The sequence below is a fragment of the Vanellus vanellus genome (genome assembly GCF_965231255.1).
Source record: "Vanellus vanellus genome assembly, chromosome: 17".
Taxonomy (NCBI): Eukaryota; Metazoa; Chordata; class Aves; order Charadriiformes; family Charadriidae; genus Vanellus; species Vanellus vanellus.
The window spans coordinates 9,779,281-9,806,658 of NC_138922.1; the positions used below are offsets into that span (position 1 = coordinate 9,779,281).

At 47.8% G+C, this 27,378-nt stretch overlaps 1 protein-coding gene across 1 annotated transcript in view; it reads left to right on the plus strand.

The window, feature by feature from the left end:
• The window catches only part of HLF (HLF transcription factor, PAR bZIP family member), a gene marked incomplete at its 5' end in the record, with an annotated part of 33,158 nt that extends 16,975 nt beyond the window's left edge, over positions 1–16,183 (plus strand). Inside the window, 2 exon segments of the mRNA XM_082492019.1 lie at positions 12,500–12,720; positions 15,821–16,183. Of these exon segments, the coding sequence (XP_082348145.1) occupies positions 12,500–12,720; positions 15,821–16,036 (437 nt within the window). The 3' untranslated portion in view covers positions 16,037–16,183.
• Positions 16,184–27,378: the final 11,195 nt, after the last annotated feature.

Genomic DNA, 27,378 nt, shown 5'->3' on the forward strand with positions numbered 1-27,378 from the left:
ATGAGTGGGTGGCATACGGTGAAAAGATATTCTCAGTTCCAGTAGAGAACGAGAGAATTAAGTGACTTTCCTGACTGCCATAATAAATAATAACTTGGTGGATACTTTTCTTTTTTCCTTCCTGCTACCTGCCTAAGGAATAAGTTCCATGAGCAGCACAATCTCCGGGGCTTCTCCGATGTGTAACGAGGCTCCTGCAGCCTTTATTCAGCCGGGAGTTAAGAGCTTCTTTCAGTTATGTTGTTTTCACAGAGCTTGTTAGTAATACATGCCTGTACCTCTCTGCCAAATTTGTTTGAAATTGGCCAACAGTTTCAAAAGTCTTTGGGAGGAGGCTAGACAGATATGTGCACAGCAGGATTGCACAAAACTCATTTCTCTAGGAAATTAAGCTAAAAACTTGTCAAGTACTGGGGCACTGAAACGAAGCTTGCAAAGTCACTGAAAGAACTGAAAGGCCACTTGGTATCTGAATTGTGTACATAGCCTTTAACCAGGTACACAGGGTATAGTTCTTGCCCACAGGTTAGATCCATGTAGGCAGATTTCCATCTGCCGCGGATCTGTCTTTGTAGAAGTGAAGTGTAATTTGGTGACTGCGTTGATTGTTTTGAGTGACTGGAAATGCTTACGAAGAAGCAGATATAAATACTTACCAGCTTAGGCTGTGGCTGTGGAAGAGCTGGATCTGGTCGTCTGAGCTGTGCTAGCAGCTGAGCGGTCCGTGCAATAACCTTTGACTATAGATAGGGCTTTCTCTAGTTTCCTGAGTAGCCTGAGGGCGTAACTGAATATTTACTACTGCTCCACATTGTTTTATTATTTTTTTAAAGGGAGATCCGTGAGTGCATGAGTTGGAATGCATGTTAATAACAAAAATTTAATAGAGCCTTTTTGTCATCAGGATTTTATTGAGTTTTGCTTGCACAGTGAGTCCTCAAAGACTTTACCCAGGCAGCAAAATGGAGGCAAAGGAGGTACAGCCAAGTTCTCTAGTTACTGAGCAAGGGAGCTGCGAAGCCGGGTGGCCACCTCATCCCTAGCATCTAGGGCAGACCTTCTGAAAGAGGTAAAGATGGGTTGAGACTTCTGCTTTAGCAGATGCTTCTTCCAGGCTCAGATTAAGCAGGTGAGATGTGCAAATTGAACAGCGTATTGTGTGCGGTGGATGGGCAGCATCATCTAAGCTGGGTGTGAATTGTGTGGAATGTAGGTATATAAATGGCCTGGGCATGAGGAAACAAGATGTTTTCTCCTGTGAACAGATGAATTACTTCTGGTGAAGTGCACCAGAACGCAGGGTTAGCTTCCATAGGAAGAACACATTAAAGGTGGCATGAAGCATCTTTATCATGAGACTAGCTCTTCATTTATTTCTGAACCTCTGGAACACCATAAATCTGGTCAGTGCCATTTTCTTTTTTCCTTCTGCATTTGTAAAAGGAGAACGAACAAAAATGTTCTGTAAGGTTCGCTACATTTTTAGAAAATATCATTTATATGGTACAGCTCCATTTTGTGTAATTTTTTATATCCAAAATATAGAGGGCTTTAGAATAGAAGAAGAAAAGCTGCATATCTGAGTTTAAGATAAAATAAGATGATCTCTGTGACAGAGACAGCTGAAATGATGTGATATGACAGTTGCTGTAGCAACACCACCTACTTCATGAAAATCAGAGTTAACAGGAGTGTAAAAGGTAAAGCCCACATAATTTTCCAAGCCTATGAATTGTTGCTGCCCTCAGCTTGCAGTGCTTTCCAACTCTCCAGTGCCTCTCTTTCATTTGGGCGCAGATACACCTTTTTCTGCATGGCCAACTACTGCAGACCCGATCCTGTATGCAGCAGGGGCTCACAGTGGGAGTTCTGCAGGGGCAGTGAAGCTGCCTTTGCCTACAGGTGACCTGGTGAATAAGGGGAAAAGAACACGAAGGATTGTGTCATGTCCTGTCCCCCCCTAAAATCCTTGGACAGTAAAATACTGGCATGTACTGTCTCCCGTGTATCCCATGTAGAGAATGGGATGACCACCACTGCAAAAAGGAAGCCAGACCAGGCAGTTTGCTTCTGTGGGAATCTGCTTTTAGTAAAGCACTGTTATATTTAATATAAATTGTAAGGATTGTAAAGATGGAAGGTGTCAGAGAGAACTACATTGGCACTTTACCCCCTCCCGAATAAACCCAAAATACTGGTGTTGCATACCAGTGATACCTTGCCTATGAAAGTAAGAAAAGGCATTGCTTTTAATCAGAATGGTGCTGAGCTGGTTGTCTGGCTGCTGGGGAGCGCCGAGTACAGCGCAGCACGCAGAGGGCTTTGTTCCCGGGTGGCCACTGACTTCTATGAAATTTACTGTATTTGAAGGGGGTAGAAGGGTCTCGGCTAAAGAAATGTTTCAGTGCCAAGACATTGTTTGAAAGTTAGTTGGTATGTCTGTGTTGGCAACTGATTTTGAAATTTGCAGCTATGGTTACTGGAAGAAAAATACCGTATTAAAAATACAGTTACTGTAAATAAGGCTGCTATGGGCTTATTCTTTTCTTAATGATAATTTTCAGTGAATAGTCCTCTATGTTTATGTATATTTATAAAATGCAGGCATGTATGTTTAAAAGCTCCCATATGCAGTGAATTGATAAGTGATTTGCCAGTTCATGTTGGCCTCATGGTTATACCCAAATATATTTTTATTTTTAATATATTGACTTAATTTATGGATAATATTTTTAGCATTGATTGGCAATGAGAGCCACGCTATGCTTGATGGCAAAAGTAAAATCTCTGTTACTTGTGAATTGAGGGAAAGGAGTTTGAAAGAAATGGCAGCCTCAAATGGCAGTCAATTTAAGTTTCACGGTTCCATTTTGTTGAGATGCCTCCTGAAGGCATCACCGTAAACGCACTGCTCAATAGATGGAAGGAGGTTTGACTTTTGTGTCTTGGGGCATTTTAATTTCATTTTTGACATAGTTCAAAATCTTCACAGGTTCTGCATATCTGTTGTATTCAGAACATGCATACGGAGTGTGTTCAGAGTCTCAGTTCAGGGCTGTGGACAGTTTGCAGGGGAGATCACAAGAAGGAAAATAAGTATTAGGATTGCAGGTTTTCTTCAAGAAATATTCCATCGCCAATGTTTTTCACTGCTACTATTTTTAAAAGACAGAAACAAAGATTTTGGTATGTGTTGCTTTTTCTGGTCACTTTTCCCTGAGATTTTTGCTCACTTTACCTTCATCTTTCTGTAGAGATGAGACTACCGTTCTTAGGTACTTAGGTGCCTGCTCTCTGCAGGCATTAGTTTGGTTTTTGAGAGTCCTCCGCACAGTAGTTTCTTGCCATTTTTTGGTGCTGGGTGACTCTCTCACTTTTAGAAGTGAATTTATAAGACAGTGTCTTGTCCAGTGTTTAGTGTTGTCATTTCTTTTAGTCAGACTCGCTTTTTGAGGTTCCCTGTTTTTGTCAGCATCTGATGTGCCACAAACCCCTGTATTATGCAGCAGCAACTGTAAAGAAGTAGTTACAGATAGATGGGTAATGTCCGTATGCAACAGTCTGTTCTCCTGGAATTTTTCCTAAGCCGCAGTTACGTGTTCCCTTCCTCCTCTGACCCATTTTTCAGACTACCCGAGACTGATGCATTTGTATACTTTGTAAGTGAAGATAAGTATATCAATAGAGAAAAAGACACAACCACGCACCCTTGTGCTTTCTGTGTGTGTGCTCATCAGAAATAAAACTAGTATGTAAAAGTAATTTAGACCTCTGCTGTTACTGGGCTGTAACAAACCAAATAAAGTTTTGGGGTTTTGCTGTTTTGTTTTGTTTTGTTTTTTTTTTTCCAAAACATGTTAGAGGGTCCTAATTTAAGGCAGAGAGAAAAGAAAATGTTCTAAGTCTTACTTAGAAGGTTATGGGAACAGTGTGTCCTCATTCTGGCATCCCTGCTTCTTAAAATGTGATTATTTTATACAAATTACTCTCTATAAAGCATCAATTTAGTTTTGTCACATAAGGAGTATACTTTGTTTTAATGAACAAAAAATGTAAAAAAGTAAAAATAAAAAGCTACTGCAACAGAGAGTTCAGATTTGTGCGTACAGAACAGATCAAAAGAGAAGGCGAGATTTGGAAGTTCCTGTGACTCTGCCCAGTGACCCCTTTTTCTTAAGGGATATATTCAGAGAGCAGCTGATAGCATCTGTTGTCTCTCTCTCAGGCTTGCCATTAGCTACTGATTGGGAGTTAGAGGAAATGTACCTGTTTCACGTGGCTTTTCCATGCCATTTGAAATCGCACTCGGCTGTGTTTTCATAACACACCCAAGCAAGATGGGCTTGGGTACCAGAACTGGGTAATAGATACCTGAGTCATGGGTGGCATATGCTTTCAGGATTACACGATGGCTTTTTGCAAGACCTGTTTACTGACTGAGAGCTTGCTGTCCTGGATGTTCATTAGCCAAATAAATAGAACGATGTGAGAGGAACTTAGTCTGGAATCTTACAGAACACATTGGCAGTGGCATGAACGCATCTTGAAGACAAGTGTTGTCTTTGTTTTGAATGGTATTCCATGTGAAGGCATATTTGTGGATGCCATATGGAGCTGTTATCTAAAGCAGGGCTCTATCTAAAATCTACCGTTTGAGATTGGTTTATTAAAGCTGGGTATGTAATTGTCCAGGGAAAGAAAAATTGATCTTTTTGTCGTCTGCAGAACAGGTTAACAATTCTGATGCTTCTCTGGAACTTTTCCTTTAATAAAGCAATCAAGATTTGTGCTTTTTGAGGAACATTACTATACGTGAATTGCCAATTAACAAAAAATATACACAGATATGGAAGGGTTGTCAGGAAGCTCCAATGCACTAGAGAATATCAGCATCGTGAAGTGAAACATGCTTCTAAGCCAAGCGTAAATCAAAATGAAATACCTGTCTGGGCGTTCTTCCCTGCAGCTTCTCTTCAGACCCTGTCCCCACTGAATGCCATCTTGGCCTATCTCTGTAGGAAAGCAGCACCCTACAAAAAAAAAAAACAGAAAAGCATTCAAGAAGGCTGTGGATTTCATGCTTTTCAAAAATCTGAAAATCCCTGTGCAGTCCCAGGAGCAGGTTAAACCCATCGCTTTCTGCATGTAGCACATCTGCAAGGGAAATGTTCAGACCAGGAACAACTGCCTTCAGACCCTTGCAGTTTGGTTGTCAGGGGCTGGTTTGGGAAGGAATAAAAGCTGGATTTCCTGGTAGCTGTCAGAAATGGGGCCTCGCTGAGCTCAGTGCTGCCTTCCCACAGGCTAAAGATGGGGTAAGGTTTTCAGAGTATGGATATTACAGAAGATTAGAATCTTAAGTCCAGTAGACATAGTGGAAAATTTTACCTGGTGGTGCCTCATATTTGTTTGTTTATTGCTTTTGAAGGGCAGAATGTTACTGGCACAGCAGGCCCGGCATATTACATGCACGTTATGCTAACCGCGTGCAGGAGTTGCAAGGTGAAGCCCTCGGAAGCCTGCAGACACTCGACCAAAGGCCACGTGCGCAGCTTCAGATAGCGCCCCCCCTCCTTCTCTGCTTGGAGATGGTGACTTTAATGACATTGTATCCTCTCTTTTCTCTTTTCTCTTCCCTTTTTGAATGCGGAGGTCAGGCCAGCTCTGGGCTGAATCAGGGCTGTATCAGGAAGGAAGCGGTTGTCTGTAGGATCTTGGATCTTGACCTCATTTACTGCAGATGTGAGAGGATGCGGGGAACGAAAGGAGCTGGAGGAGAAGAGAAGATCTGACAGGAAGGACAGGAGGCTCTTGTCTAGAGAGACTGGATTGTGCCACGAAGTTTCAGCAGAATTCTGAGCAAGTCACAAGTCACTTGATTTTGCGAGCTTGTCACACTGCATGTTTGCTTCCCTTTCGTGAGGAGCCCGGTTTCATACCTTGGGCGGCCCTCACTTCTGTCGGCGTGCAGCCCCCAACCTGCAACAGAAGTCGGTGAGAGTTGATTTGAAATGCAGACAGTGCCTATAATGTTAGCTAACCTGAGAGGCTGGCTGCATACTTTTGATTTTGAATGTCTGTAATTCTGTCCTTCACCTGGGAAGAGCAAGTGCTGCCCCTTCTTTCATGGGGTTCTCGTGGGGAAAAAAATTGTTTCTGTGAAGCACACAGATGCAGTAGTCGTCAGTGCTGGAGGGAACTCCTGAAAAGTCTCTAAGTGTGTTTCTACAGGAGGTTTGAATAATTTGTGGCAAATAATGTATAGGTCCATTTGGATAAATCAAAATGGGTGAAACAAGTGACTCCTGAATGAGGAAAGAATCTGAAAAGAATAATATGTGATCAAAACTTTAAAGATTGTTGCAACCATGACTGCGCTTCTTAAAACAACTCTTGCATTTAATTTTAAAAACAAATTGAAAAGACAACCTGGATTTTCTCAAGTGCCACCCCTACAAAGAGGCACATTGGAAATGAGTGGGAATGGACCTGACAGCACCCCACCAGCGTCCTGCCATTTGGACTGAGTAGAGGGTGACAACTTACTCTCGCTGTAGGGAGCTGAAGGGGGACAGGGCCCTTTGCCGGCACGCTTCTGGGGGACTTGGGAATCTGGAGCGGTGTTTGTACCATCAGCACAGGCGTTCTCCTGCCCTGTTCCCTTCAACAGCGCTCTTCTGAACGTGTTCATCCCAGCCTTTGCTGAAGCAGTCTTGCTCTTCCAGGCTCTCCCCCTGCTTTTGCTACCAGTCTCCCTCATCCTCGCTGCCTTCACCTCCGTGCCCCTTCTCAGCTTTGAGTCCTAATCACTTACTGAAATTGCCCGTTTCTCACCCAGCCTTAGCATGCATGCAGTAGATTTTAAGGCGGCGAAGGAAAGGAGAATAACACTGATCCAGGAGTTGCCCTCTCTTCCAGCGCACAGCCACTAGTACAGTTCAGTGAAAAGTTTGCCAGAAATTTTTAACAGGTTCAAAACAAAGTATTTTTGTTGAACCTTTTTCGGGAAACTGTAGAACCATTTTGGCAGAAACATAATTGGCGCACACAGATCCAAACAGAATGGTTGAAATCTGGCAAAGGTCTAAGGAACTGAAGACAGCATCCTTTAATGGGAAGTGTCAGACAATCTTAATAAGACTACCAGTTCTGCCTGTAATAATACTGTAGAGGCCCAGAGCGGGAGGCACACAATGCTGAGAGGGGAAATGACAATTCTTTTATAATTAAATGCATGAGGTTTGTAAACAATGCTGATATCTTTAAAAAGTACACAATTTAAAAACACTTTTATGTGCCAGTCTTTTAGTGTGTGTTAAGAGCGGTGAATATGTTGTGGTTGCATTGGATTAAGATCCTTCTTTCCGCAGGAAGTGTTTACAGTCACCCCATGTTCGGCAGAATCAAGTTTGTGTAAGATAAGGAATAGAGGAATGTCTGTGCCAGGTTGGAGCACTGGTCCAAATACACTAATCTCCTGTTGCTTCGGAAGAAAATAAAGCTCCTCTAATAACTGCTTACATAAATACACCCAGGGGTGAAGTGTCGTCTTCACCCCCAGGCAGAGAGTGGTTGGTTTTGTCTTGCCGTGTGAGGGCTGGAAAATCATACAGTGTGGCTTGTCATTCCCGGTACTGCTAGTATAGTTTATAGTCTTACTATCCATGTAAATGTTTCGGTTTCTGGAATAAGGTAAAACCCTAATAGTCGGGAAATTAGATGATGCTTATAATACTGTAAGTGAGGAATTACAACCTGACAAGGTACTGTACTTAGATGAATCTTGGCCTCCAGGATAGTCCTTTTGCTTTGCTGCCTATGGGGATTTTTGCCTGTCTGGATTCCTGCACACTGCCTTGTGTTCTGCATTGAGATAACTTTTCCTAGAGGCTGAAGGAGTTAATGCAGAAGTAGATGACAGATTAGTCTGGGACAGGCTGTGATTTGGAGTAAGAGAAGTATCCCAAATAGCTGGCCAGCTGCCAAGCGGATAGACGATTTGGAAAACATATCGGCAGAGCCGTGGGGTTCTCTGGAGCAGCAGTGAGGATTATCTGTCAATTTAGCTGCTGTACTATATCATCTGACTGACATACCCAAAATGCCTTTAGTTTATATAAGGAAAAATTATTAGCAAACACATATTTTATCTCTGGGCTGCTAATAAATTGAGTGAGAAACTCCTCTTTTCTTTCCCTCCAAGATATGTGTAATAAATAGGGGAAAATATTTTGATTTCCACTCCCTTTTCTTTTCTTTTTCTCATTGCTGTTCTCCAGCCAGCTGTTGAGCTGATGAAAAGTGTGGAAGTGCTGCAAGAAGGCAGATTTTCTGAAAATCAGGCACGTTTCTATGGGAGTTGAATGATTCAAAATTGAGTTCCACATAATTCACTGGGGATCTCTTGCAATACAAATAAGAAGTCTGTCAAGCAGCAGTGCAGTTGAAGAGGTTATTTCCATCTTAACTCTCCTGGGCACAGCTGGTAGGTGGGATGTTTAAAAAGGGGGAAATTAAGAGTCAGGATATGGTGATTGAGCTCCCCACGATACCAGATCAGCATTTTGGTTTTGTAGATATGTAAAAATGCTACTATACTTTTGAATTGTGTGTTTTAATTATTGGAAGCAATTAAAAGCTGCTATTTTTTTTACCAGCTGTTTGGTGACCTAGATGACACAAGTGAATGGCCTCAGTCCATTTCTCTTTGAACAAGGAACCACACTGAAAATGTTGCCATTACGTTGGACTTCCTCACTGGCAGTCTCTGCTGGGAGGAGGAGGATTGAAAGGGTTAGAACAGCCAACTTTCTTTCAAATCCCTCTTTCTGGAAAATTTTCCGCTATTGCTAATATATGCCAGAGCAACACCAAGAGCATTAGCAGAGTGAAGATGTTGGGGCAGCCGTAACTGCTGGGGTTGTCAAAACCTGCTGATTCCTTTGCCAGGAGGCACCTGGAGCTGTGTCTGTCCTGGCATACTCGGTGTTGCTTGAGCAGTTGTTGGAGCTCTACAAGTGGGAACATCTCCAGACAAAAGGCCAGTGTTGACATAGTTGTGGTCTCTCCAGGCCATGGTTGAGACACATCACTAGGGTGGTATGAGGGGAAGTTTCCATTAACCATTGTTCCCAGTTTGCATCCACCACCACCACCGAGGACTTCTGCAGCTAGATTTCCAAAAGAGCTTAACACTCAAGAGCTCTCATTTCAGCAACTTAAATAGAGGGGCTAAGTTCTTTCCAAAACACTTGGCAGTCGTCAGCCCCCATTGAGAACAAAGCTAAGCACATTAAACAGTCCAGCCACTTCACTGCTGTGATTGCAGCGTGTTTAAATAATACAGAGACTGGCAACAGAGGCATCTGGCTCCCAAGCAGTGAGGTTCTTTACCTTCGCCCGTCCTTGGCGGCTGGTGGTGTAGGCTTCCTCCTTGGCCGACTCCATGTGCATCACAGCCTCTGACCAGTTCTTTCTCTGGATGTTGTGACAGCTGTGAAGCTTGCTGATGTGAGGATTAGTCGGCTGCTGGGCACATGACGTTCAGATTGCTGTGCTTATTTGACCTACCTCTGATTGCGAGGAATTCAGTGCATAAAAATAACACCCTGAACAAATTTGGCAGAAGGATGCACAGCTAAAGTGCCATGCACACACGGGGAGAGGAGTTTGGAGAGCAGTGTAACGTGAGGCCATGCACTGTACTCCTGCAGCAATAGCAGTGCCAAGTCCAGAGCAGCCCACGCTGTCGTCTTGGATTACGACGAGTTCCAGCACCACATAGATGTAGTGGCCATTAGCCAGTAAACTAACGAAGACAGGTTCCTGGCTTGTATTATTGGCAAAACTTGATAGAATAAATAAAAAGAGAGCAAGTGCCAGGAGTTGCCTAACGTAAAACACTGGACAAGGAAATACTGGCTTTTCTGCCTGGGGTTTTAGACACCCTTATTAACTCTGTTGTTCTCAGTGGAATTCCTGCTCGTTTACAAGGGCGTGAGAGAGCGGAGAGTCAGCCCACCCAGGATAGAGGGGAGTGGGCAGTGGGCCTGTAGGAATGTCTTACGGGGCAATAGTCTTCGGGCTCCTGGGTGATAACAGTTAGCTGTGGGCATGGTTTGTTCAGGTTTTGCAGTAATGAATAGCATTCGCCTTGACTGAGCTTCGCATTGGCACCGGGGACATCCCGGGTTTGCTGGAGGACCGGGGCCCTTGTAGTGAGAGCTGCTTACACCGGGGGAAGGGGAACGTGTGCACGCAGGGAACATGGCGGGATCTTGGTTGCTGCAGGTTCTTCTTCCAGATCACCTTGGAGATGCATCGTGCTCTCCTGCAATGCTCACGAGAAATACTATAGAAGTATTCAGAGCTCCTGTCTTGCTTCATTTTTATCTGTATTACAGAATTTGCAAGATTTGTACGTGCGTCTGTCTATATATTCGTCTGCATGAAAAAAGTACCTGCCTGCTCTGGTACAAGCACATTCACATCAAAGGAAGCTTTCCTGCATTTAATCCTTTAAATCAGCCTGTTTCTGCCAGCCCATGTATCCGAGATGCGATTAGCCAGCCATTTAAAGCAAGGCCACGAGCACGCCCGGGCGCCCCGAGCCGTTCGGGCGGCCTTTACAACAGTCCCTACCCCGTGTGTGTCCCCCGTTACAGCCATCGGAGCGGTTTAAACACTCGGGCATTAAGGGCAGCGCAGCGCCCCGCCGCCCCATCCCGCCGCGCACAGCCCCGCGGGGCCACCCGGGCCCTCTCCGGCCCTCTCCGGCCCTGCGCCGCCTCCGCGCTCCGCCCGCTCGAGCGCGCGGGAAGGGGGCGGGGGCTGCGCAGCGCGGCCCCCACGCGCCAGCGCCGCGAGCGGCCGCGCGCGCCCCCGGGCGGGCGGCGCGGGGAGAGGGCGACGCTGCCATCATCGTCGCCGTCGCCGTCGCCATCCCTCTGCCTCCGCCGCCCCAGTGCCCGGCAGTGGGGCCGGCCGCGGTGTCTCGTTTCGTTAACGAGGCCCCGCAGGAAACGTCCAGTTTTGAGCAGCGAGGTCTCGGTGGAGGCAGAGGGGGAAGCACGGGCAGCGGCACGCTTTCCTCTCGCTCCCTCTCCTGTAGACACATATATATTTTAATAACTTTGATCCTCCTTTTCTCTTCTCCCAGGCCCTCTCTACCCTTTCCTGGAAGCGGATTTTATCGGCGCCGTTTTAAAATAGAGTTGCAAAAGAGGAGCTCGCTGTTAGCAAGCCCCGCTTTGCGCAATGCAATCCCCCCGTGCATTTTCTGTGCGGTTCCAATATTGTTACCGTGATCTTCTAGATTAAAATAAAAACTACATTGTTAATGCTGGCCTTGGTTTGGAATTAGAAATGACATTTAATGTTTACCATTTTACACCCTAAATATGGCACATGCAGGCACAAATAAGGAAATATTACGCAGTCACAGGATGTTTGTGTAGTTATTATGAAAGCCGTCATATCTCTAAAGTCAAAGTGAATTAGCTAATAGCCAAAATTATAAAAGAATATCTGCTTCAATCAGAAGTCCTCCTCCCTCTGAAGTCTGTGAGACTTGTACTTCTGAGGCATGTGAAAACTTCTGAAAATTCTGCCCTCGGGGATAGTCCGTGTTTAGGCAGCTGACTTTAGGATCCTATTTTTGGAACCTGTGGTTGAGATTTTAAATTGGATTTTTAGTGAAAATGGTGCCTGAGTTGGTGCTGTAGGTCTTAAAGGCTATAAGATTAAAAAAAGAAAAATGGGGGGGGGGGGTATATCATTCTTTTCTGGGGATAGGCTCCTTTTTATTAGATTTTATTTACCATAAAAGAGCAACGTGGCATAAATAAGTGCTCTTTCATTTTTTCAGAGCGTCTTTAGTCACTGTAGCCTTTCATGTTGCTAGTTTCCTTCACTGTCTTTTGGAATATCACCAGTAGGATTTCACAGAAAATAGCAGTCTCTTCAGTGGAGTGCTTCAGCACAGCTTGAAAGGACGTTTTCACGAGATACTGTCCTATTGCAAGTACTGTACATTGTTTGATTGTAAACTAAACATACCCTCAAAGGCAGGTGGGAGGAAATCTGTGTATGAGAAAACTGGAAAGGATTACAGTGTGGTGGATAAATCAGAGATAAATGACAGTACTTACGATTTGTTCCTGGGGATCTTAATGAAGTGGCACGGGTTGGAGCAATATGTCTTCTGCCAGCAGTCCAGTGCAACTCAGTGTTGGATTCAGTGATCTTAAGTGGGCACCAAGATTAGCAACCAGAATTAGGAACCAATTCTGAAAATAATGACATAAGCATGTTTGGATCTGAATATGCACCCTACAAAACGGACAGTCAAATATTTAGCAAGCGTAACTACCAAATGTACAGTGAAAGCTTAAAGAATTTTTGCTTGTAAAGTATGTAGAGATCTTCTAAAATCCACGTTCAGTGATGTTATTTACATATTTTCTTGTAACATAGCTGAATTCATCCTTTATTTCTGTAGGTCAGATCTTGCCAGCAAACCGAAACACACCAAGTCCCATTGATCCTGAGACTATCCAAGTTCCTGTTGGCTACGAACCTGACCCTGCAGATCTTGCTCTTTCCAGTATTCCTGGCCAGGAGATGTTTGACCCTCGTAAGCGCAAATTCTCTGAAGAAGAGCTGAAACCACAGCCAATGATTAAGAAAGCTCGCAAAGTCTTCATTCCGGACGACCTGAAGGTAAATTGGAACTGGTGACGAGGTTGTTGTCCATACAGACTCTGTGACAGTTATTCTCTGAGATATAGGTTTGGAGCATGAATCCGTTTTCTCATGTAAAGTAAATCTGCCAAACTAAATATGGCTTTGTTGTAGAATAAAACAATAATGGTTCTGAATAAGACTGAGGGGAGGATGTCCCTTATTAGTTATGCAACAGTTGAAATTCATGAGATCAATATTCATTTCCTTTGTATGCCAGAAACTTCCTGCGTGACCTTGGGCAAGCTTACTTTGTCCCATATTTCCGACTTATGAAACAGTCTGATCGTGTTTCCTTTTCCTCCATGCTCTGTCTGTCTCATCAGCATATACTGTGAATTCTTCAAGGAAGAGGCCATCTCCTACAGGGTCCATGGATGTCCCTGACAATGACAGAATGAAGTAGACTGCATCTTGTTTGGAAGTTTCTTTAGCTCTGTGTGTAATAATGAATGGGAACACTATGGCAAATGCTACTAATCTAGGTAAAAGAATCTAAACTAGTTGTAGGAAAACAGAAAATTCTGCCAAGAACTGTATTTTAATACATTTTAAATATATTACAATAATCATACAATACTTAAAAAGAGCGAGCACCCCTGTTTGTGCCTCTCAGTACTGCCGAGATGTGAAGAGCAAAGAGGATGAAGGGAGCAGAACAAATTGATCAATTGATTCAGCTGATGAAACGACTGGGAAAATTGTCATTATTTGCAAAATTCTATCCTCAGTATGTGATTTCCAAGAGGACCGTTTTTTATCAGAGTTAGTCAGTGCAGAATTTCATTCTGCTGTTGCTGTTCCCCCCAAGACACAGACTAAAAGCCTGGTGGAGTCGGTGGGAATCTCCGGCTGCGTGTGCAAAGAGACTGGGATGCCATGTGTTTACACCAGATTGATAGCATTAGGGAAAGAAAAATTCGCTATTTTTATCCCTAAGGATGCTGTTGTGCAAGTGAAAAGCACAGAAAACACAATTTCAGTAGTGTTCAGGTGGTACGTAGCTGTCACTTTGTTTGGAGTATCCTCAGCTTTCGTTTAGAAAGGTTTACGTGCACCATGCTTTCCTGGGCAAGTTTTGCTACCGCTGGTGCTGTGTGGGCATTGCGGCGTACCGAGAGGTCTGCCCAGAGAGAGGTGTTCCTGCAGCAGTGGCCACTGGGTGTAAGGAGACTGGAGTTTGCTCCTTGGTGCCATTCGTCATTTTATGATATCTCCTAGGTATCCGTATTTGTCAAAGCAAACTTTTGCCACAGGTGCCCTCGGACTGCTTCACGCCAGAGGTGGGAAATAATCAGCCTTTCGTGCAGCAGTGGGGCACCTAAGTTTTCCCCTTAAGACTGAACTGGAAGTTCAGGTTCTCTCGTTTCCCTGAGATAATCACATCAGTTGCCCTTGACTCGTTTCAGAGTGCTTGACCCGAGTGCCGCTTCTGCCCTGGCATGTGGAATGGCTGTTGAGTTCTGGGGGAGGATAAGCAGATTAGACCAGTCAATCGTCTCTGGGTTGCATGTGATTTTGAAATGCCAGCCTTACCTCTCTCAGGCCTGGATTAAGGGATTTGCCATAGCAATTTGTTAAAATAAAGATGGATGAAGCCTAGGTGGCACACTAATAAATTGCTTAAAGCTGATTTTTATAGAGTGGAATGAGATGGGAAATTATAAACAAGATTTGGGTCATAGCTTTTTGCTGCATGCTTGTTTTTAAGAGGATTTTTGGGGGTCCCGTCTAAGTACAGGTGAAGAGCAGTTTAGAGCTGCGCTGGCTGCATATCATCATTGCTGCCCACCTCGTTAAGCTAAACTAATATAAAAGCAGTTGTAGAGTACTCCCGGCAGTCGTTTTGCTCTCGCTCTTCCTTGTGCGAGCAGCAGCAGAGGGCGCAGAGCAGCGGCGTTAGGCCTGGCACGCTTCCTGCCGAAAGGCAGAGGAGCGGGAGGGGTGTTTGTCTGTTCGGTGCACCGTAGGAGCAGACGGCTCCTGGTCTTTGGTAGTGGGTATGGAACGGGCCACCGTGCCTGGTGGAACAAGAAAGCCACACAAGCAAATGTTAAGCATATAAAAATGGAGCGATGACTCGGGGAGGGGAAGTTTGAGCCATATGGCTTTACCAATTTGCGAGTTGAACGGCTGCGTCACTCTCACCCTGCAGGGGACCGAGTTTCACTTTTTGCGAGAGATTATGGCCACTTTGTATTTACTGAGTTGTTCCAAATTTCTAGAACTTAATTCAGTTTCAAAGCAACATTGAAGCTGCCATTTCACTGGAGGCCGCTTCATTTGAAAAGTGGAAAAATCAGATGAAATTAAGTGGTGACTTTCAAGCCGTTGATGCACCAGGGCAGTAAGGTGATCTACTAGAGGCAAGTCTTTAGGGGTAACACTTCAGGAATGCGTTAGCTTATGAAACTTCAGAGGTTAGCGGACCTATTTCTGGCAAATGCTTTTTTGTCCACAGTCAAAGCCTATTGTACTAATCTCTTTGCGGGTGGTTCCAAAGCAGCCATCCTTGCAGGGCCAAGGAATCCTCTTCCAGCGACGTGCTGTGCCAGGGGGCAGACAGGAACGCTCTGGGGCTCTGTAGAGAAAGAGCTTTGAGCAGAAAAAAGACCTGAACGATATACAAAATGGGTGATACCAACAAACAGAGTGAACCAGGTGTCGGCTGGCAAAGATGAGCAGGGACATAGAAGAGGTAATTAGTACTGCTCCGGCAACCAGTAGAGAATGAGTCATCGCAGGCGAAGGTGGATGTGCTAACTAGGTCAGCGTAGATGTGAGATGAATTGTACCGCTGGAATATGGCTTCATTTTTCCTTGGAGGAATTCACGGTGAAGAGGATGAGGGGGTTAGGATAAACGTTTTGACAGAAACACGGGCCGGCATCTGTGCTCCCTGGATGGATTATGCCGTGTAAATCTGGAACTTTTGTCCCAGTGGTGCCTGGCTCTGTCAGGGCTCGCTGGGCCAGGCGAGCAAAACCTGCGGAGGCTGCGGCTAAGAGCACATCCTGGTGGCCGCTCAGTTTACTGAAATCTAATATCTTGTTTGTTTCTTTCTGTGTTTAATGAGCAGGATGACAAATACTGGGCAAGGCGTAGAAAGAACAACATGGCTGCTAAGCGGTCAAGGGATGCTCGCCGGCTGAAGGAGAACCAGATCGCCATCCGCGCCTCGTTTCTGGAGAAGGAGAACTCTGCTCTCCGCCAAGAGGTGGCCGACTTACGGAAAGAGCTGGGCAAATGCAAGAACGTCCTTGCAAAGTACGAAGCTCGACACGGCCCCCTGTAAATTCAAGGGGGAGGAGCGGGGTTTTTTCTTTTTTCTTTTTTTTTTTTTTTGTTGCGGGTTGGCTTTTGAATAGATGGACAACGTGTTTCCTGTTTGATAGCACCACACCCAAACCAACCTTTCTGTCTTCAGCACTTTACCAGAAGCAGAAACAAAACTGACTTATGTTATTTTTTTTTTGTTTGTTTGCGTATGCGTGTACCTGCGTATGTGTGCACATGTGTGTTCACACGTCTGTATATGTGTGTGTGCGCTTGTGTGTGTGCATGTGCGTGTGTGTGTGTGTGTGTTGTGTGCGTGCGCACGCATCTCAGCACTTCCCATTTTTATGAAGCGCTCTTCAAAGGGTGCCACATTTTTACCTGGACTGTTGAGAACCGCCATAGTAAGCTTTTTATTATATTTTTTCAGTGCTGCTTCAGAGTAGGGTTTTTATGTTATTGTAACCAGTTCCATCCTCCTGATTTACTTGGAAAGATCCCAGTATAAATTATAAAAAAAAGGAAAAAAAAAAAAAAGAAAAAAGAAAAAAAAGTAGTTTTTTTCGGGAGTAACAAGCTATTGTTTAAGTATGTCTAATCAGAAAAGTTAACATGCTAATAAAGTGCACAAATAATAATTTAGTACTACACTGCAGAAATATTAATTTATAGATTGCTTTCGTTGTATTTTAAGTTTTGGTGGTAATTGTCTTCAGATTTAAAGTGCTGTTAGACTGAGTTAGCTGTACTCATTATAGATCCCATAATGGCTTCTCCCCAGCTGTTAAGGTTCCTTTCGTTTCCACAGAGCCCAGGTAGGTGGGAGTCTCTCCGTAGCCCACAGAGTGTGTGTTTTGCACTGTCCGTACCTGAAGCAATAATCCTATTGTACGCTAGCGCGCATGCTGCCCGGATGTTCCTAGTGGACGTAGGATGGTTTCCCTACCCAACAGGAGTTTCAATGTCTTTAACAAAAAGTTGCAAAGTAAAAGACACCTTAACGTGAGCATGCTAATCGTATCCCTGTCTATAGGGAGCGCATGTATAAGAAGCAGGATAATTAGTTGAAACGAGAACAAAATTAATAGCATAAAATCAGATCCGATGTTGAAATCAGAGGGGCTTTTCTGTTTTCAGTTAGTTACGCATTTCTCCAAGTTCCATTTTGTGATTAAAATTTAACGAAATACCTAAATTCAGTTGTTTTTCCCATGTTCTGTAATATATTTTCTGTGGATTATATCTTGCTGTTTTAAAAAATCACTTTTATTCGGTTAGAAGTCACTGGTTTGCAAAGCCCATTTTTCCTAGTGATTGTTGTTTTGAGTGTGACATGAACTGATGGTTCTGAACTTTATTGTTTTAAACTCTATCTGCTTTTGAACACGTATGTTCTAATATAAAGTGGACTTCTGAAAAATGAATGTAAGAGACACTGGTGTATTTCAGAAGGGGATGGTGTTGTCATATACTGTGGTTAATCCAATCAATCTAAGTGTTTACTATAGACCAAAAGAATAGATATTATAAAATGTATAAAGTTTATACAGAATAATTATAGTATGTTCGTTTTGTACAGTATTTTTCAAGTACAAATACTGACAATGTATTTTGAAAGACATATATATAGCAAAAAGAAAAAGCTATTCCATGTTTAAAATATATAGCAAAGATATATATTCTCCATTATTGTACAGAAAGGAAATGCTTAGGGGTTTGTTGGTGGTTGTTTTTTTTTTTTTTTTTTTAATCTTTAATATTTTAAGCCTACCGCTGGCACACCGGCATGTTCTGTGCTTTAAATTAAGTTTTAGTGGCAGTAATATGGCTTTCCAGGATGTTCCATATTACTGAAAAAGAGGGACTTTATTATTTTCCATCAGAAACACATAAAGAAACTGTTTAATAGGGACAAAGCACAACATGGATTTTAGTCAACTATTGATTGGACAATTCAATATTTTGTAAAAGCAGAAAAACAATACATAACACAAAAAATTCTTTTAGTAATTTCTAATCTGCTGCTGCTAGAATCCGTTCCCAGCTAAAATTTTTTTTATAAATTGCTCTGTTCATGTATACAGTTGTACGTACTGCATACGGTTATTAACATGTGAGGAAAATATGGTGCTACATGTCTTGCTCACAGTTTTCTAAGTGTTTTGACATTATTTTCAAATAAAAAGGTTGTTCATTCCATTAAATCATTATTCACGCTTCAGGAGATTGTTACAGAGGACTCAACATTTTGTTCAGCATTAGAAATACCCTCGCATCAATGGCATTTTTTCAGGATTTTTCGTCAAACATACCCAACTTGTCAGCGTCCCTTAACGTGCAGTACTTGCCTGTGGACCATTTATTCAGCAAATTGAATTTCTGTGTGCTGCGGCAAAGTTTAAAGAGTAGTAAGTTATTTTCCAAAGGTCAGTATAAGCCACGGATGCATGGGTAGAGACCCGAGGCCGACGGCGTTTGGCACAGTCCAGTGTATCTGCTGTGGCCGCTAGGAAATAAACTTGATTTTTTTTTCCTTTGGAAGCAGCGTGGCGGTGGCAGGGCTCAGCCGGCCCCTGCTCTGGATACACTTCTAGCAGCAACATAGCAAATAGCAACAGCTTATAATCACCCTCGCGATGATTGTTCTTGGGGTGACGCTTGGCCATCAGGGACGGTGTGCGTGCCATCAGCTGGTACGTACCCAGCGAGGGCCAGCCATGGGTTGCGCTGTGACCACACGACTTTCTTTAAAACGCAAAAGGCAGCTTGGAAAAAAAATTACAGATGATTCTTTTGTTTCTTTTGGGCAGGGACGGGATGGGAGATGGTTGGTTTTGTAGGCTGGATATCACAGGTTTATTGTGTCACAGCCACAGAGGAGCACACAGAGGAGTTTTCCAGCAGCCGCCTCTGCCCGGCAGCCCCAGAGCTGCTCCGATGCCTCCTCGCCCCATCCTGCCGGGCAGGAGGGCGCTGGGGCGAGCGCGCAGCTCGGGGCGCTGGGGCGTGCTGGGGCGCACCCGGCTCTTTGCTGGGGGCGAGGACTTTCAGCGGAGCCTGTGGGACTCGGGCACGCACCGCTTACTGTGGGTGTCAGGCACCCCGGCTCCTCTGAAAAGCTCACCCTGAAAAAAAAGAGGGAGGGAAAAAAAAAAAGGCAGAGTATGTGCGTTAAAACCTGGAAAAAACCAACAGGTTCTCCAACCAGGTTGTGTCCCCAAAATAAGAATAAAAAATAAATAAATGGCAGTTTAGCTTATTTTCAGTTCCCAAGGACAGCTTAGCTGGGCTCATCACATCGCTGATGGCTTTGTTGCTCATGAAGGAGCTTGTAGGTATATGAAATTGTAATTTTATAAAAATAGAAATATATATATTTGCAGAATAATTAATAGCGTGTCTAAATAATTCACTGACCTCTATTAAACCATAAGCATTGGTAAAATGCTTGTCGTCTTTTGTTTTGTTTTTTGCTGAAACTTAGAAGTGATTTATTTTCCTTTTTAAAAAAGAATACCCTCTGAAAATAAATTGAATTTGAGAGGTATTTGTGACAACGAGCACCTTGAGGGCTCTCCATGGGAAAGCCCGTGGCAGAGGCGGCAGGGGATGGGGGGGGGGGGGATGATTATTTTTTTTTCTTTTTTGAATGGTGCTGAGGTCACTAAACCCAGCACCATGGAAATACAGTTCTGACTTGAATCCACAAAAGCAAGAAATTCAAAATGAAGGGAAGGTGCCTGAGCGAGATGTCGTGCGTGACTTACTCGGCTGTGCCCACGTGGCACAGCCCAACCGTGCTCTGTGCCTGCAGGAGCAAGCGGGATGAGTTCAGCCGTGCCGAAGGACCCCAACATTTGAATAGCTTGCCTCTGTGGGTTTGTAATAACCCCAATTGTTGCTTTAAAACTATTTTTGCATGTAATTTACAATAGAAATGTGCTGTTTATTTTTATTTTATTGACTTTTTTTTTATGTGAAAAAAGTATTAAAATCTACAAGTGATCAACCATCGTATTTCTGGCAACACCACGAGACAGCATCTGTTTAAATACAAACTTAACAAATAAGATCAAATTAACTGTACGACATGAAATGGATTGCATCCTGTATGCTGTTCAGCCCAAGTCTTTTTTTTTTTTTTTTTTGTCTGTTATTCTTAATGTTTAATAAACTTTTAAATTTTTCTTCTCTCACCTGTGTGCTTCTTTGGTGTATCAGGGGTTGGGCAGCGGGCTTTCGGGGGGGGGGGTGGGGTGTATTTTAATTCTCCCCCCTAGCGTAGGCTGCCTGTGAGTGCCCGCAGCCCCCAGCCCAGGCTGTGTCCCACCGCGGGGACTGAGCCCGGCTCTGCCGGGGCCCCGCATGGCGGCGGCAGCCAGAGCTAACTCCTGGGTATAACCACACCAAACCTACGTAGCTTAGCTAATATAACGCTAAGTGTAGTATATTTACAACTATTTTATATTTTAATAAAGTATTTTACTTATATATAATAATATATATTACAATTACAGTGTACACTATATTGCATCATTTACGTACATATATATTTATATACACATTTTATATACACAATTTATCATGAGACGTGATCACTTACTAACACATAGTGCATGGACAGTAATACATCCATAAAAATTCTGTATGTTGAGTATTTTTATTCTAGTCTACAAAATAACTTTACTTTTAATCACCGTTAGACAATGTTTTTACAGAAGACACGGCAGATACTACATGCTTTGAGATATATACTTTATATGCAATACATACAGTGAGCAACTGAGAAAAAAACTAGAAATAACTTACTGCTTACACTTTATACAAATTAGTCATTAAAATATATGGACATGTGTATCTATGTATGTATATAGGTACAAAGTTCATTGGTATGAAGGTCTGGTTTTGATATATATGTTACATATTATGGCCAAAGTATATTTGTTATAGCACACACACAAACATGCGCGCACCCATGTCTCTCTCTACATCTACCCTGCACGTAGCTGGGTACAGAGCGCGCGCACACACACGCACACACACAAAAGGCTTGGTTTTAATAGATCATATATATTACACAAAAAATACATGTTTTAATAATACAGGCACTTGCTCTATTCCACCCCCGCTGTGTGTGTGTATGCACATGTATTTCTATACCTGTATACCCACATAGATATAGATATACATGTAATAACTGTACTGTCGTATAGCATATTTAAAAGCATTTACTTAATGAATATCACAGAATCCCAGACGGGTCAGGGTTGGAAGGGCCCTCTGGAGCTCACCCAGTCCCACCCCCCACCAGAGCAGGGGCACCTCCAGCAGTGGCACAGGACACGTCCAGGCGGGTTTGGAATGGCTCCAGAGTGGGAGACTCCCCCCCCTCTCTGGGCAGCTGTGCCAGTGCTCTGCCACCCGCACAGGAGAGAAGTCCCTCCTCATGTTCAGATGGAACTTCCTATGTTCAAGTTTGTGGCCATTACCTCTTGTCCTATCACTGGGCACCACTGAAAAAAGACTGTTTTCATCTACCTGGCACCCTCCCTTTAAGGATTTATAAGCATTAATAAGATCCCCTAATCATCTTCGTAGCCCTTGCTGGACCCTCTCCAGCACTTCCCTGTCCTTCTTGGACTGGGGAGCCCAGAACTGGACACAGTACTCCAGATGTGGCCTCACAAGGGCAGAGTAGAGGGGGAGGAAGACCTCCCTCGACCTGCTGGCCACACTCTTCTTGATGCACCCCAGGATGCCATACGCCTTGACCACCAGGGCACGTTGCTGGCTCACGGTCATCCTGTTGTCCACCAGGACTCCCAGGTCCCTTTCCACAGAGCTGCTCTCCAGCAGGCCAGCCCCCAACCTCTACTGATGCATGGGGTTATTCCTCCCCAGATGCAGTACCCTACACTTCCTCTTGCTGAATTTCATTAGGTTCCTCTCTGCCCAACTCTCCAACCTGTCCAGGTCTCTCTGTATGGCGGCACTGCATTCTGGCATGTCAGCCACTCCTCCCAGTTTTGTGTCATCAGCAAACTTGCTGAGGGTGCACTCTATCCCTTCATTCAGGTAATTCATGAATATATTCAACAGCACTGGACCCAGTACTGACCCCTGAGGGACACCACTCGTTACTAACCTCCAAATATACTCTGTGCCACTAAGCACAACCCTCTATCTGCCAGCCAGTTCTCAATCCACCCCACTGTCCATTCATCTAACCTGCACTGCCTAAGCTTGCCTGTGAGGATGATGTGGGAGACGGTGCTGAAAGCCTTGCTGAAGTCAAGGTAGACGACATCCACTGCCCTCCACCTCATGCCCCCCTGCAGTCATGCCATCATAGAAGGCTATCAGATTAGTCAGACATGACTTCCCCTTGGTGAATGCATGTTGGCTACTTCTGATAACCTTCTTTTCCTCCAGATGCTTTGCGATGACACCCAGAACGAGCTGTTCCATTGTCTTTCCCAGGACGGAGGTGAGGCTGACCAAAGTAGTCAACACGGATTCACCAAGGGGAAGTCGTGCCTGAACTCACTGAGCACCTCTCCTTTTCCACCTACAAGCTGTGCCCCACTGCCCGGGAGCAGCCATTTGTTACGCTCTGATCATACGTCACCACACCATTTAAAAGGGAGTGCGTTGCGTCGCTTCTGCTGTTCCCGTGTGTTGGACACGCTCACTTGGCTGGCGCAGCACTGCAGCCATTCCACTGCAGTACTTGAAACGTGCATCCTGGCTCCTTAATGGCAGAAACCTCCGTCACCGTCCCAGGGAAGCCCAGAGCAGAACTCCCCGCAGAGGGGGACAGGCGCCCGCTAGCCCACTGCCTGCTGTATTTGCCGCCGGGCTCTGAGGGGCAGAGCAGAAGTGGGGGCTGCGATTTATCGAGGTGGTGCCCCCTCTGTCCCTCTGACCGCCATTCTTAGTTCCCCCAAAAAAGGGAAAAAGCCCGACAAAAATAAGGGCAAAGGTTTTTTATTGATTAAATAATAAATCACTTTTTGAAGAGCATCTGTGCCCGCATGGCTGCCCGGATGCTGGGTCTGTCCCGCGGTGGCCTCGGTGCCATGGAGAAGTGCCGGTTGGACGACTCTCTGCTCTCTGCGGCCTTGTGCAGCCCGGGCTGGTGCTGGGCTGTCTTGGGCTGCCCGGGCCTGGGCTCTGGGGGCGAGGGGCAGGGGTTAGCCCCCCTGCAGCCCGTGGGGCGGGCAGCAGGGGTGGCAGGAGAGACCAGAGGGAGCCGCGGTGGGGGAAATCCTGGCACCCCACGGGTGCCCGGCCCTCCGCGCTGTCCCCTTCCCACCCTTGGGGTCGCCTCCCCAGTCCTGCCCCGGCCGTACCCTCCTTGGCTGCGAGCGCGGGCAGCTTCTCGTCCAGCCGGACCCTGGAGATGGGGCGATCCGTGCCCAACAGATTTGTCAAGTTGCACTGGGAAGGAGAGAGCGGGCTGGCTGAACCACGGGGCAAAGCCAGCATCCCCAGGCAACCCTCCCACACCCAGCGCTCCCGGGGGAAACTGAGGCACGCGCCCCCCAGGGGCTCAGCCTCAGTCGCCCCTGCCGTATCCCTACCTTTGTCAGCCCTACCTTGTTGGGGAGCAGGAGCGGCTGGAGGCGCTGGTGGCGCTGCAGCGGGGTGGTGACAGTGTGCCGGCCCCCGCAGCTCCGCGGCACGGTGGGGTACTTGCCCTCCACCAATGGCTCCCTGTGGGATGAGGCACGGGGATGCTGAGTGCCCGGCACTGTGGCACCCCCTGCTTCAGCCTACAACACGAGGGAGGGGAGCAGGGGCTGCTCCCCAGTGGGGTCTGTCCCTCCCAGCTTCCCTCTGACTGCTGCAGGAGACACCCCACCCATCCTGCTGGATCTGCCCTTTCCCCACAGCCCCGGTGAGCTGGCCGTGGCAGGTCGCTGCACCCCACACCAAGGACACCAGGAGGCACGAGCTGGGCTGTCCCAGCTCTGCAGGGCTTATTTTTGGCAACTTGTTTCACAGGAGGCACCTGACCTCCCCAAGGCCGAGGCCAGGCTGAGACCAGATACAACTCACCACACGTGGCTTCAGCACCCTCTACACAGAGACCTGGGCCAGACGGGGCAGCGAGAGGGGCGGTTGTAAAAGCCCCCAGACCCAGGACAAGCACAGCTGACCCTCTGCAGCACATCTCTGCTCCCCTGCCCTGCCCACGCCCCCTGGACCCCTCCGCCCCCACCTGCGGAAGAGCTCGCACTGGCCAAGGCAGAGCCACCCTGCACCCCAGGGGCCGGAGATGGGTGCCCGTGTCCCCTACCTGTGGCCGTGCTCCTGTTCTTGCTCCGGCTTGAGGATGGTACGGGGGTGCTGGGTGAGGCGCGGGAGCAGCGGCGGCAGTGCCGGGATAGCCACGGTGTGTCTGGGGAGGGCAGGAGCCATGGATGGGTGATGGGGGAGAAAGGACCTACGCTGCCCTGGCTCGGGGCAGCGCCCCAAAACCAACGGGCTTGTAGCCCGTGGCACCCCCCTGCCCCCCGGGGAGGGCTCCCTGTCCCCCGCTGCCACGCAGGACTGCGCGGGGGCTTGGCAGGGTTGCACTCCCCAGGCAGACACCCCAACCCCCGTGCCTGGCACAGCGGGCCGCGGCCAGCACCCATCTCCCCCCGTCCCACCCGCCGTGCCGGGTGCTACTCACGGGCCAGGAACCTGCATGTCGAGGGGCCGGTCGCAGGACAGGCAGTGGAAATGCGTCAGCAGCGGGCTGGAGGGGGGAGAGAAGGGCTGGGTGAGCTCCTGGGGGGGACGCAGGCAGGCAGCTGGCAGGCAGCAGCCAGTTATCCCCGAAGCCACCCCCGTCCCCATCGCACTCACTTCTTAATCCCAGCCGCATCATCAGCCGCTGCCTCTGGCTCCTTCTCCTTGCCCTGCTCCAGAATGCTCTTGCAGTGCCCCTCCAGCTGCTGCCGGAAAGGCCCCAGCTCCAGGCGGTCCAGCTGCGGATGGGTGCAGAGCCTCAGCCAGCCGCCCCGGGATGGGACACTGCGGTCCCCGGGTGGGACAGCCGGGAGAGGGGACCCTTGGGGGGATGCTGCCTTAGGCTGCCAAGCCCTGAAGGTGCCAGTCGAGCGTGGCTGGGACAAGCCACCCCTCACCTTGGAGGCCACCTCTTCACTAAGCTGTTGCTGGACCTTCTCCTGGCCCGTCTGCCGGCTCAGCATCTCCTCCACCATCTGAGTCAGCCGCTCCATCCTTGTGTCAAACTCGCTGCGGCTGACTTTGCCGGCCAGGGCGCTTTTGTCTGCTTTCTAGCAAGAGAGAAAGGCAGGAGAGCGGTGGGGAAAGGATGGAGGTACGATGGGCAGGGCCAGCTCGTGTCAGGAGGAGAGGGAGAAGTGGGTACGGGGCCCCGCTCGCCCCATCACCCCCGTGGGGTTGGTCTCACCAGCCAAAGCGACCCGGGGGAGACAGAGGGACCTGGCGAGGGACCCGCAGCCGGTCTGGAAACCCTCCCTCCCCCTGTCCGGTTCTGCCATTGAGCACCCAAGGGACAAGGACGTTTGTCACCCTGCCCGGGACCCCCCTTGTCTCGTGCTGGGGACTCTCGAGGCCGTACCACATCGACTGCCAGCAACAGGTCCTCCTTGTCAGCTTTCTCCTTTGCCAGCTTCTCCAGGGACCGGAACAGAGCCTTCCAAAGCAGAAAGCATCCCATGACGCCACGGCAGGGTCGCAGCTGCCTCCCAGCCAGCAGAGCACCCCCCACCTCCCATACAACCTTCCAGGAAAGGGACAAACCCCCTGTGGTCCCCAGCAGGGGCTCTGCCTGGAGGATGCTCCGACCCCACAAGGGTTTCAGCCACCTACCTTGCTGTCTTTCTGCTGCCGGTGGCTGTCATGCAGGAGGTTCCCCACGACGGAGCTGAGCTTCTCGTAGTCCCCTTGCATCTGTACCATGGTGGCCTGGATGTGCTTCAGCACCTCCTCATCCTGCTTCAGGGAGGAAGATGACAAGGTGGTGCTGTGTTAGGGGGGCTGGCTGCCCCGCGGGGACAGACCCAGGTCACTTGGCTGGTGGCCACGGGCTATCAGTGCCAGCAGGACATTTGCACCAAGGCTTTCATTTCCTTCCACGCTGCTGCCTTGTGCAAGCCAACGCGGGGGCAGCGAGGGGCTCCCCTACGTTACACCAAAGCACAACCAGCCGGTTGTGCTCCAGCCTGGCTCCTTACCCGGCTCCTCCTCGGCATCTGCCTCAGCACCTTGCCCACTGACTGCCGGGACATCAGGGAGTCCACCACCTCCTGGAGCTTCTCGTAGCGCTGCAGGAGCTTCCCCACCTGCGCTCCGGTGTCCCCGCTGCAGGCGGGACATGCTGCCTGCACCGCTGCCTGCTCCTGCCCCACGCTCACGTTCTCCAGCTCCCTCAGCTTGTCCTGCTGCAGGAAGGGGAGAACAAATGGGCTCTGAGGCGGCATGGATGCAGTCAACAAGCCCAGGTGCCGTGGAGGCTCGATGGCCCCAGCCGGCCGGGGGACGTGCTCGCAAACCCCGCCAGGACAACCCCACCGAGCCGGCGGCTGGTGGGTGTGCTCCCCCCGGACCTCACCTGCGCCTGCGTTTGCTCGGCCACCGCTGTCACCAACCGCTTCAGCGTGGCCTCAGTCATGTCCCGGTGCTCTCCCAGCTCCTTCAGCTCCCTCTTTATCTTCTCCAACTCCCGCTCCTTCAGCTCCAAGACCTCCCGCTTTATCTCCTCTAGTCCCAGGGCCTTCAGCTCCAGCACCTCTTGCTTTATGTCCCCCAGCACGGACCTGGCCAGCGAGATGGGGGCACAAGCAGGCTTATGCTCCTTGGGGCCGCTTGGCTGGGTGTCCCTCGCCCCCCAAACCGGGATGCTCCCAGTCCCCCGGGCTTCCTTGCAGCCCCCCAGGGTAGGAAACCCTCTCCCGTCCTTTTACCTCAGTTGCAGGATGATCTGGTGGCTGCCATCAGCTTTGCTGTCCGATCCAGCCACCCCCAGCTTTCCAACAGCATCCTCCAGCTGCCTGATCTGGGAACGGCGGTGGTGGCAGGGTCAGGGCACGGACCCCCGTGTTGCCCCAGTACGGGGGCCCTTCGGCTGCCCCCTCCCTGCCCACCTCCCCCTGCATCCCCACAGCCCCCTCGGGGACTGCTGCTGGCTCACCTCCTCCTTCACTTCCTGCAGGTCTCTGGCCAGGCTCTGCAGGGAGGACACGCGACCCGGGATGGTGATGCTCTCCGCACCTGGAGGGACATGGTCCAAGGGGACACAGTGTCAGTGAGGGGGTCTCGCCCTTGGGGCCAGGCTCTGAGCACGATGAGCCCCCGGCCCGGGGTGTACCCACGCCAAACACC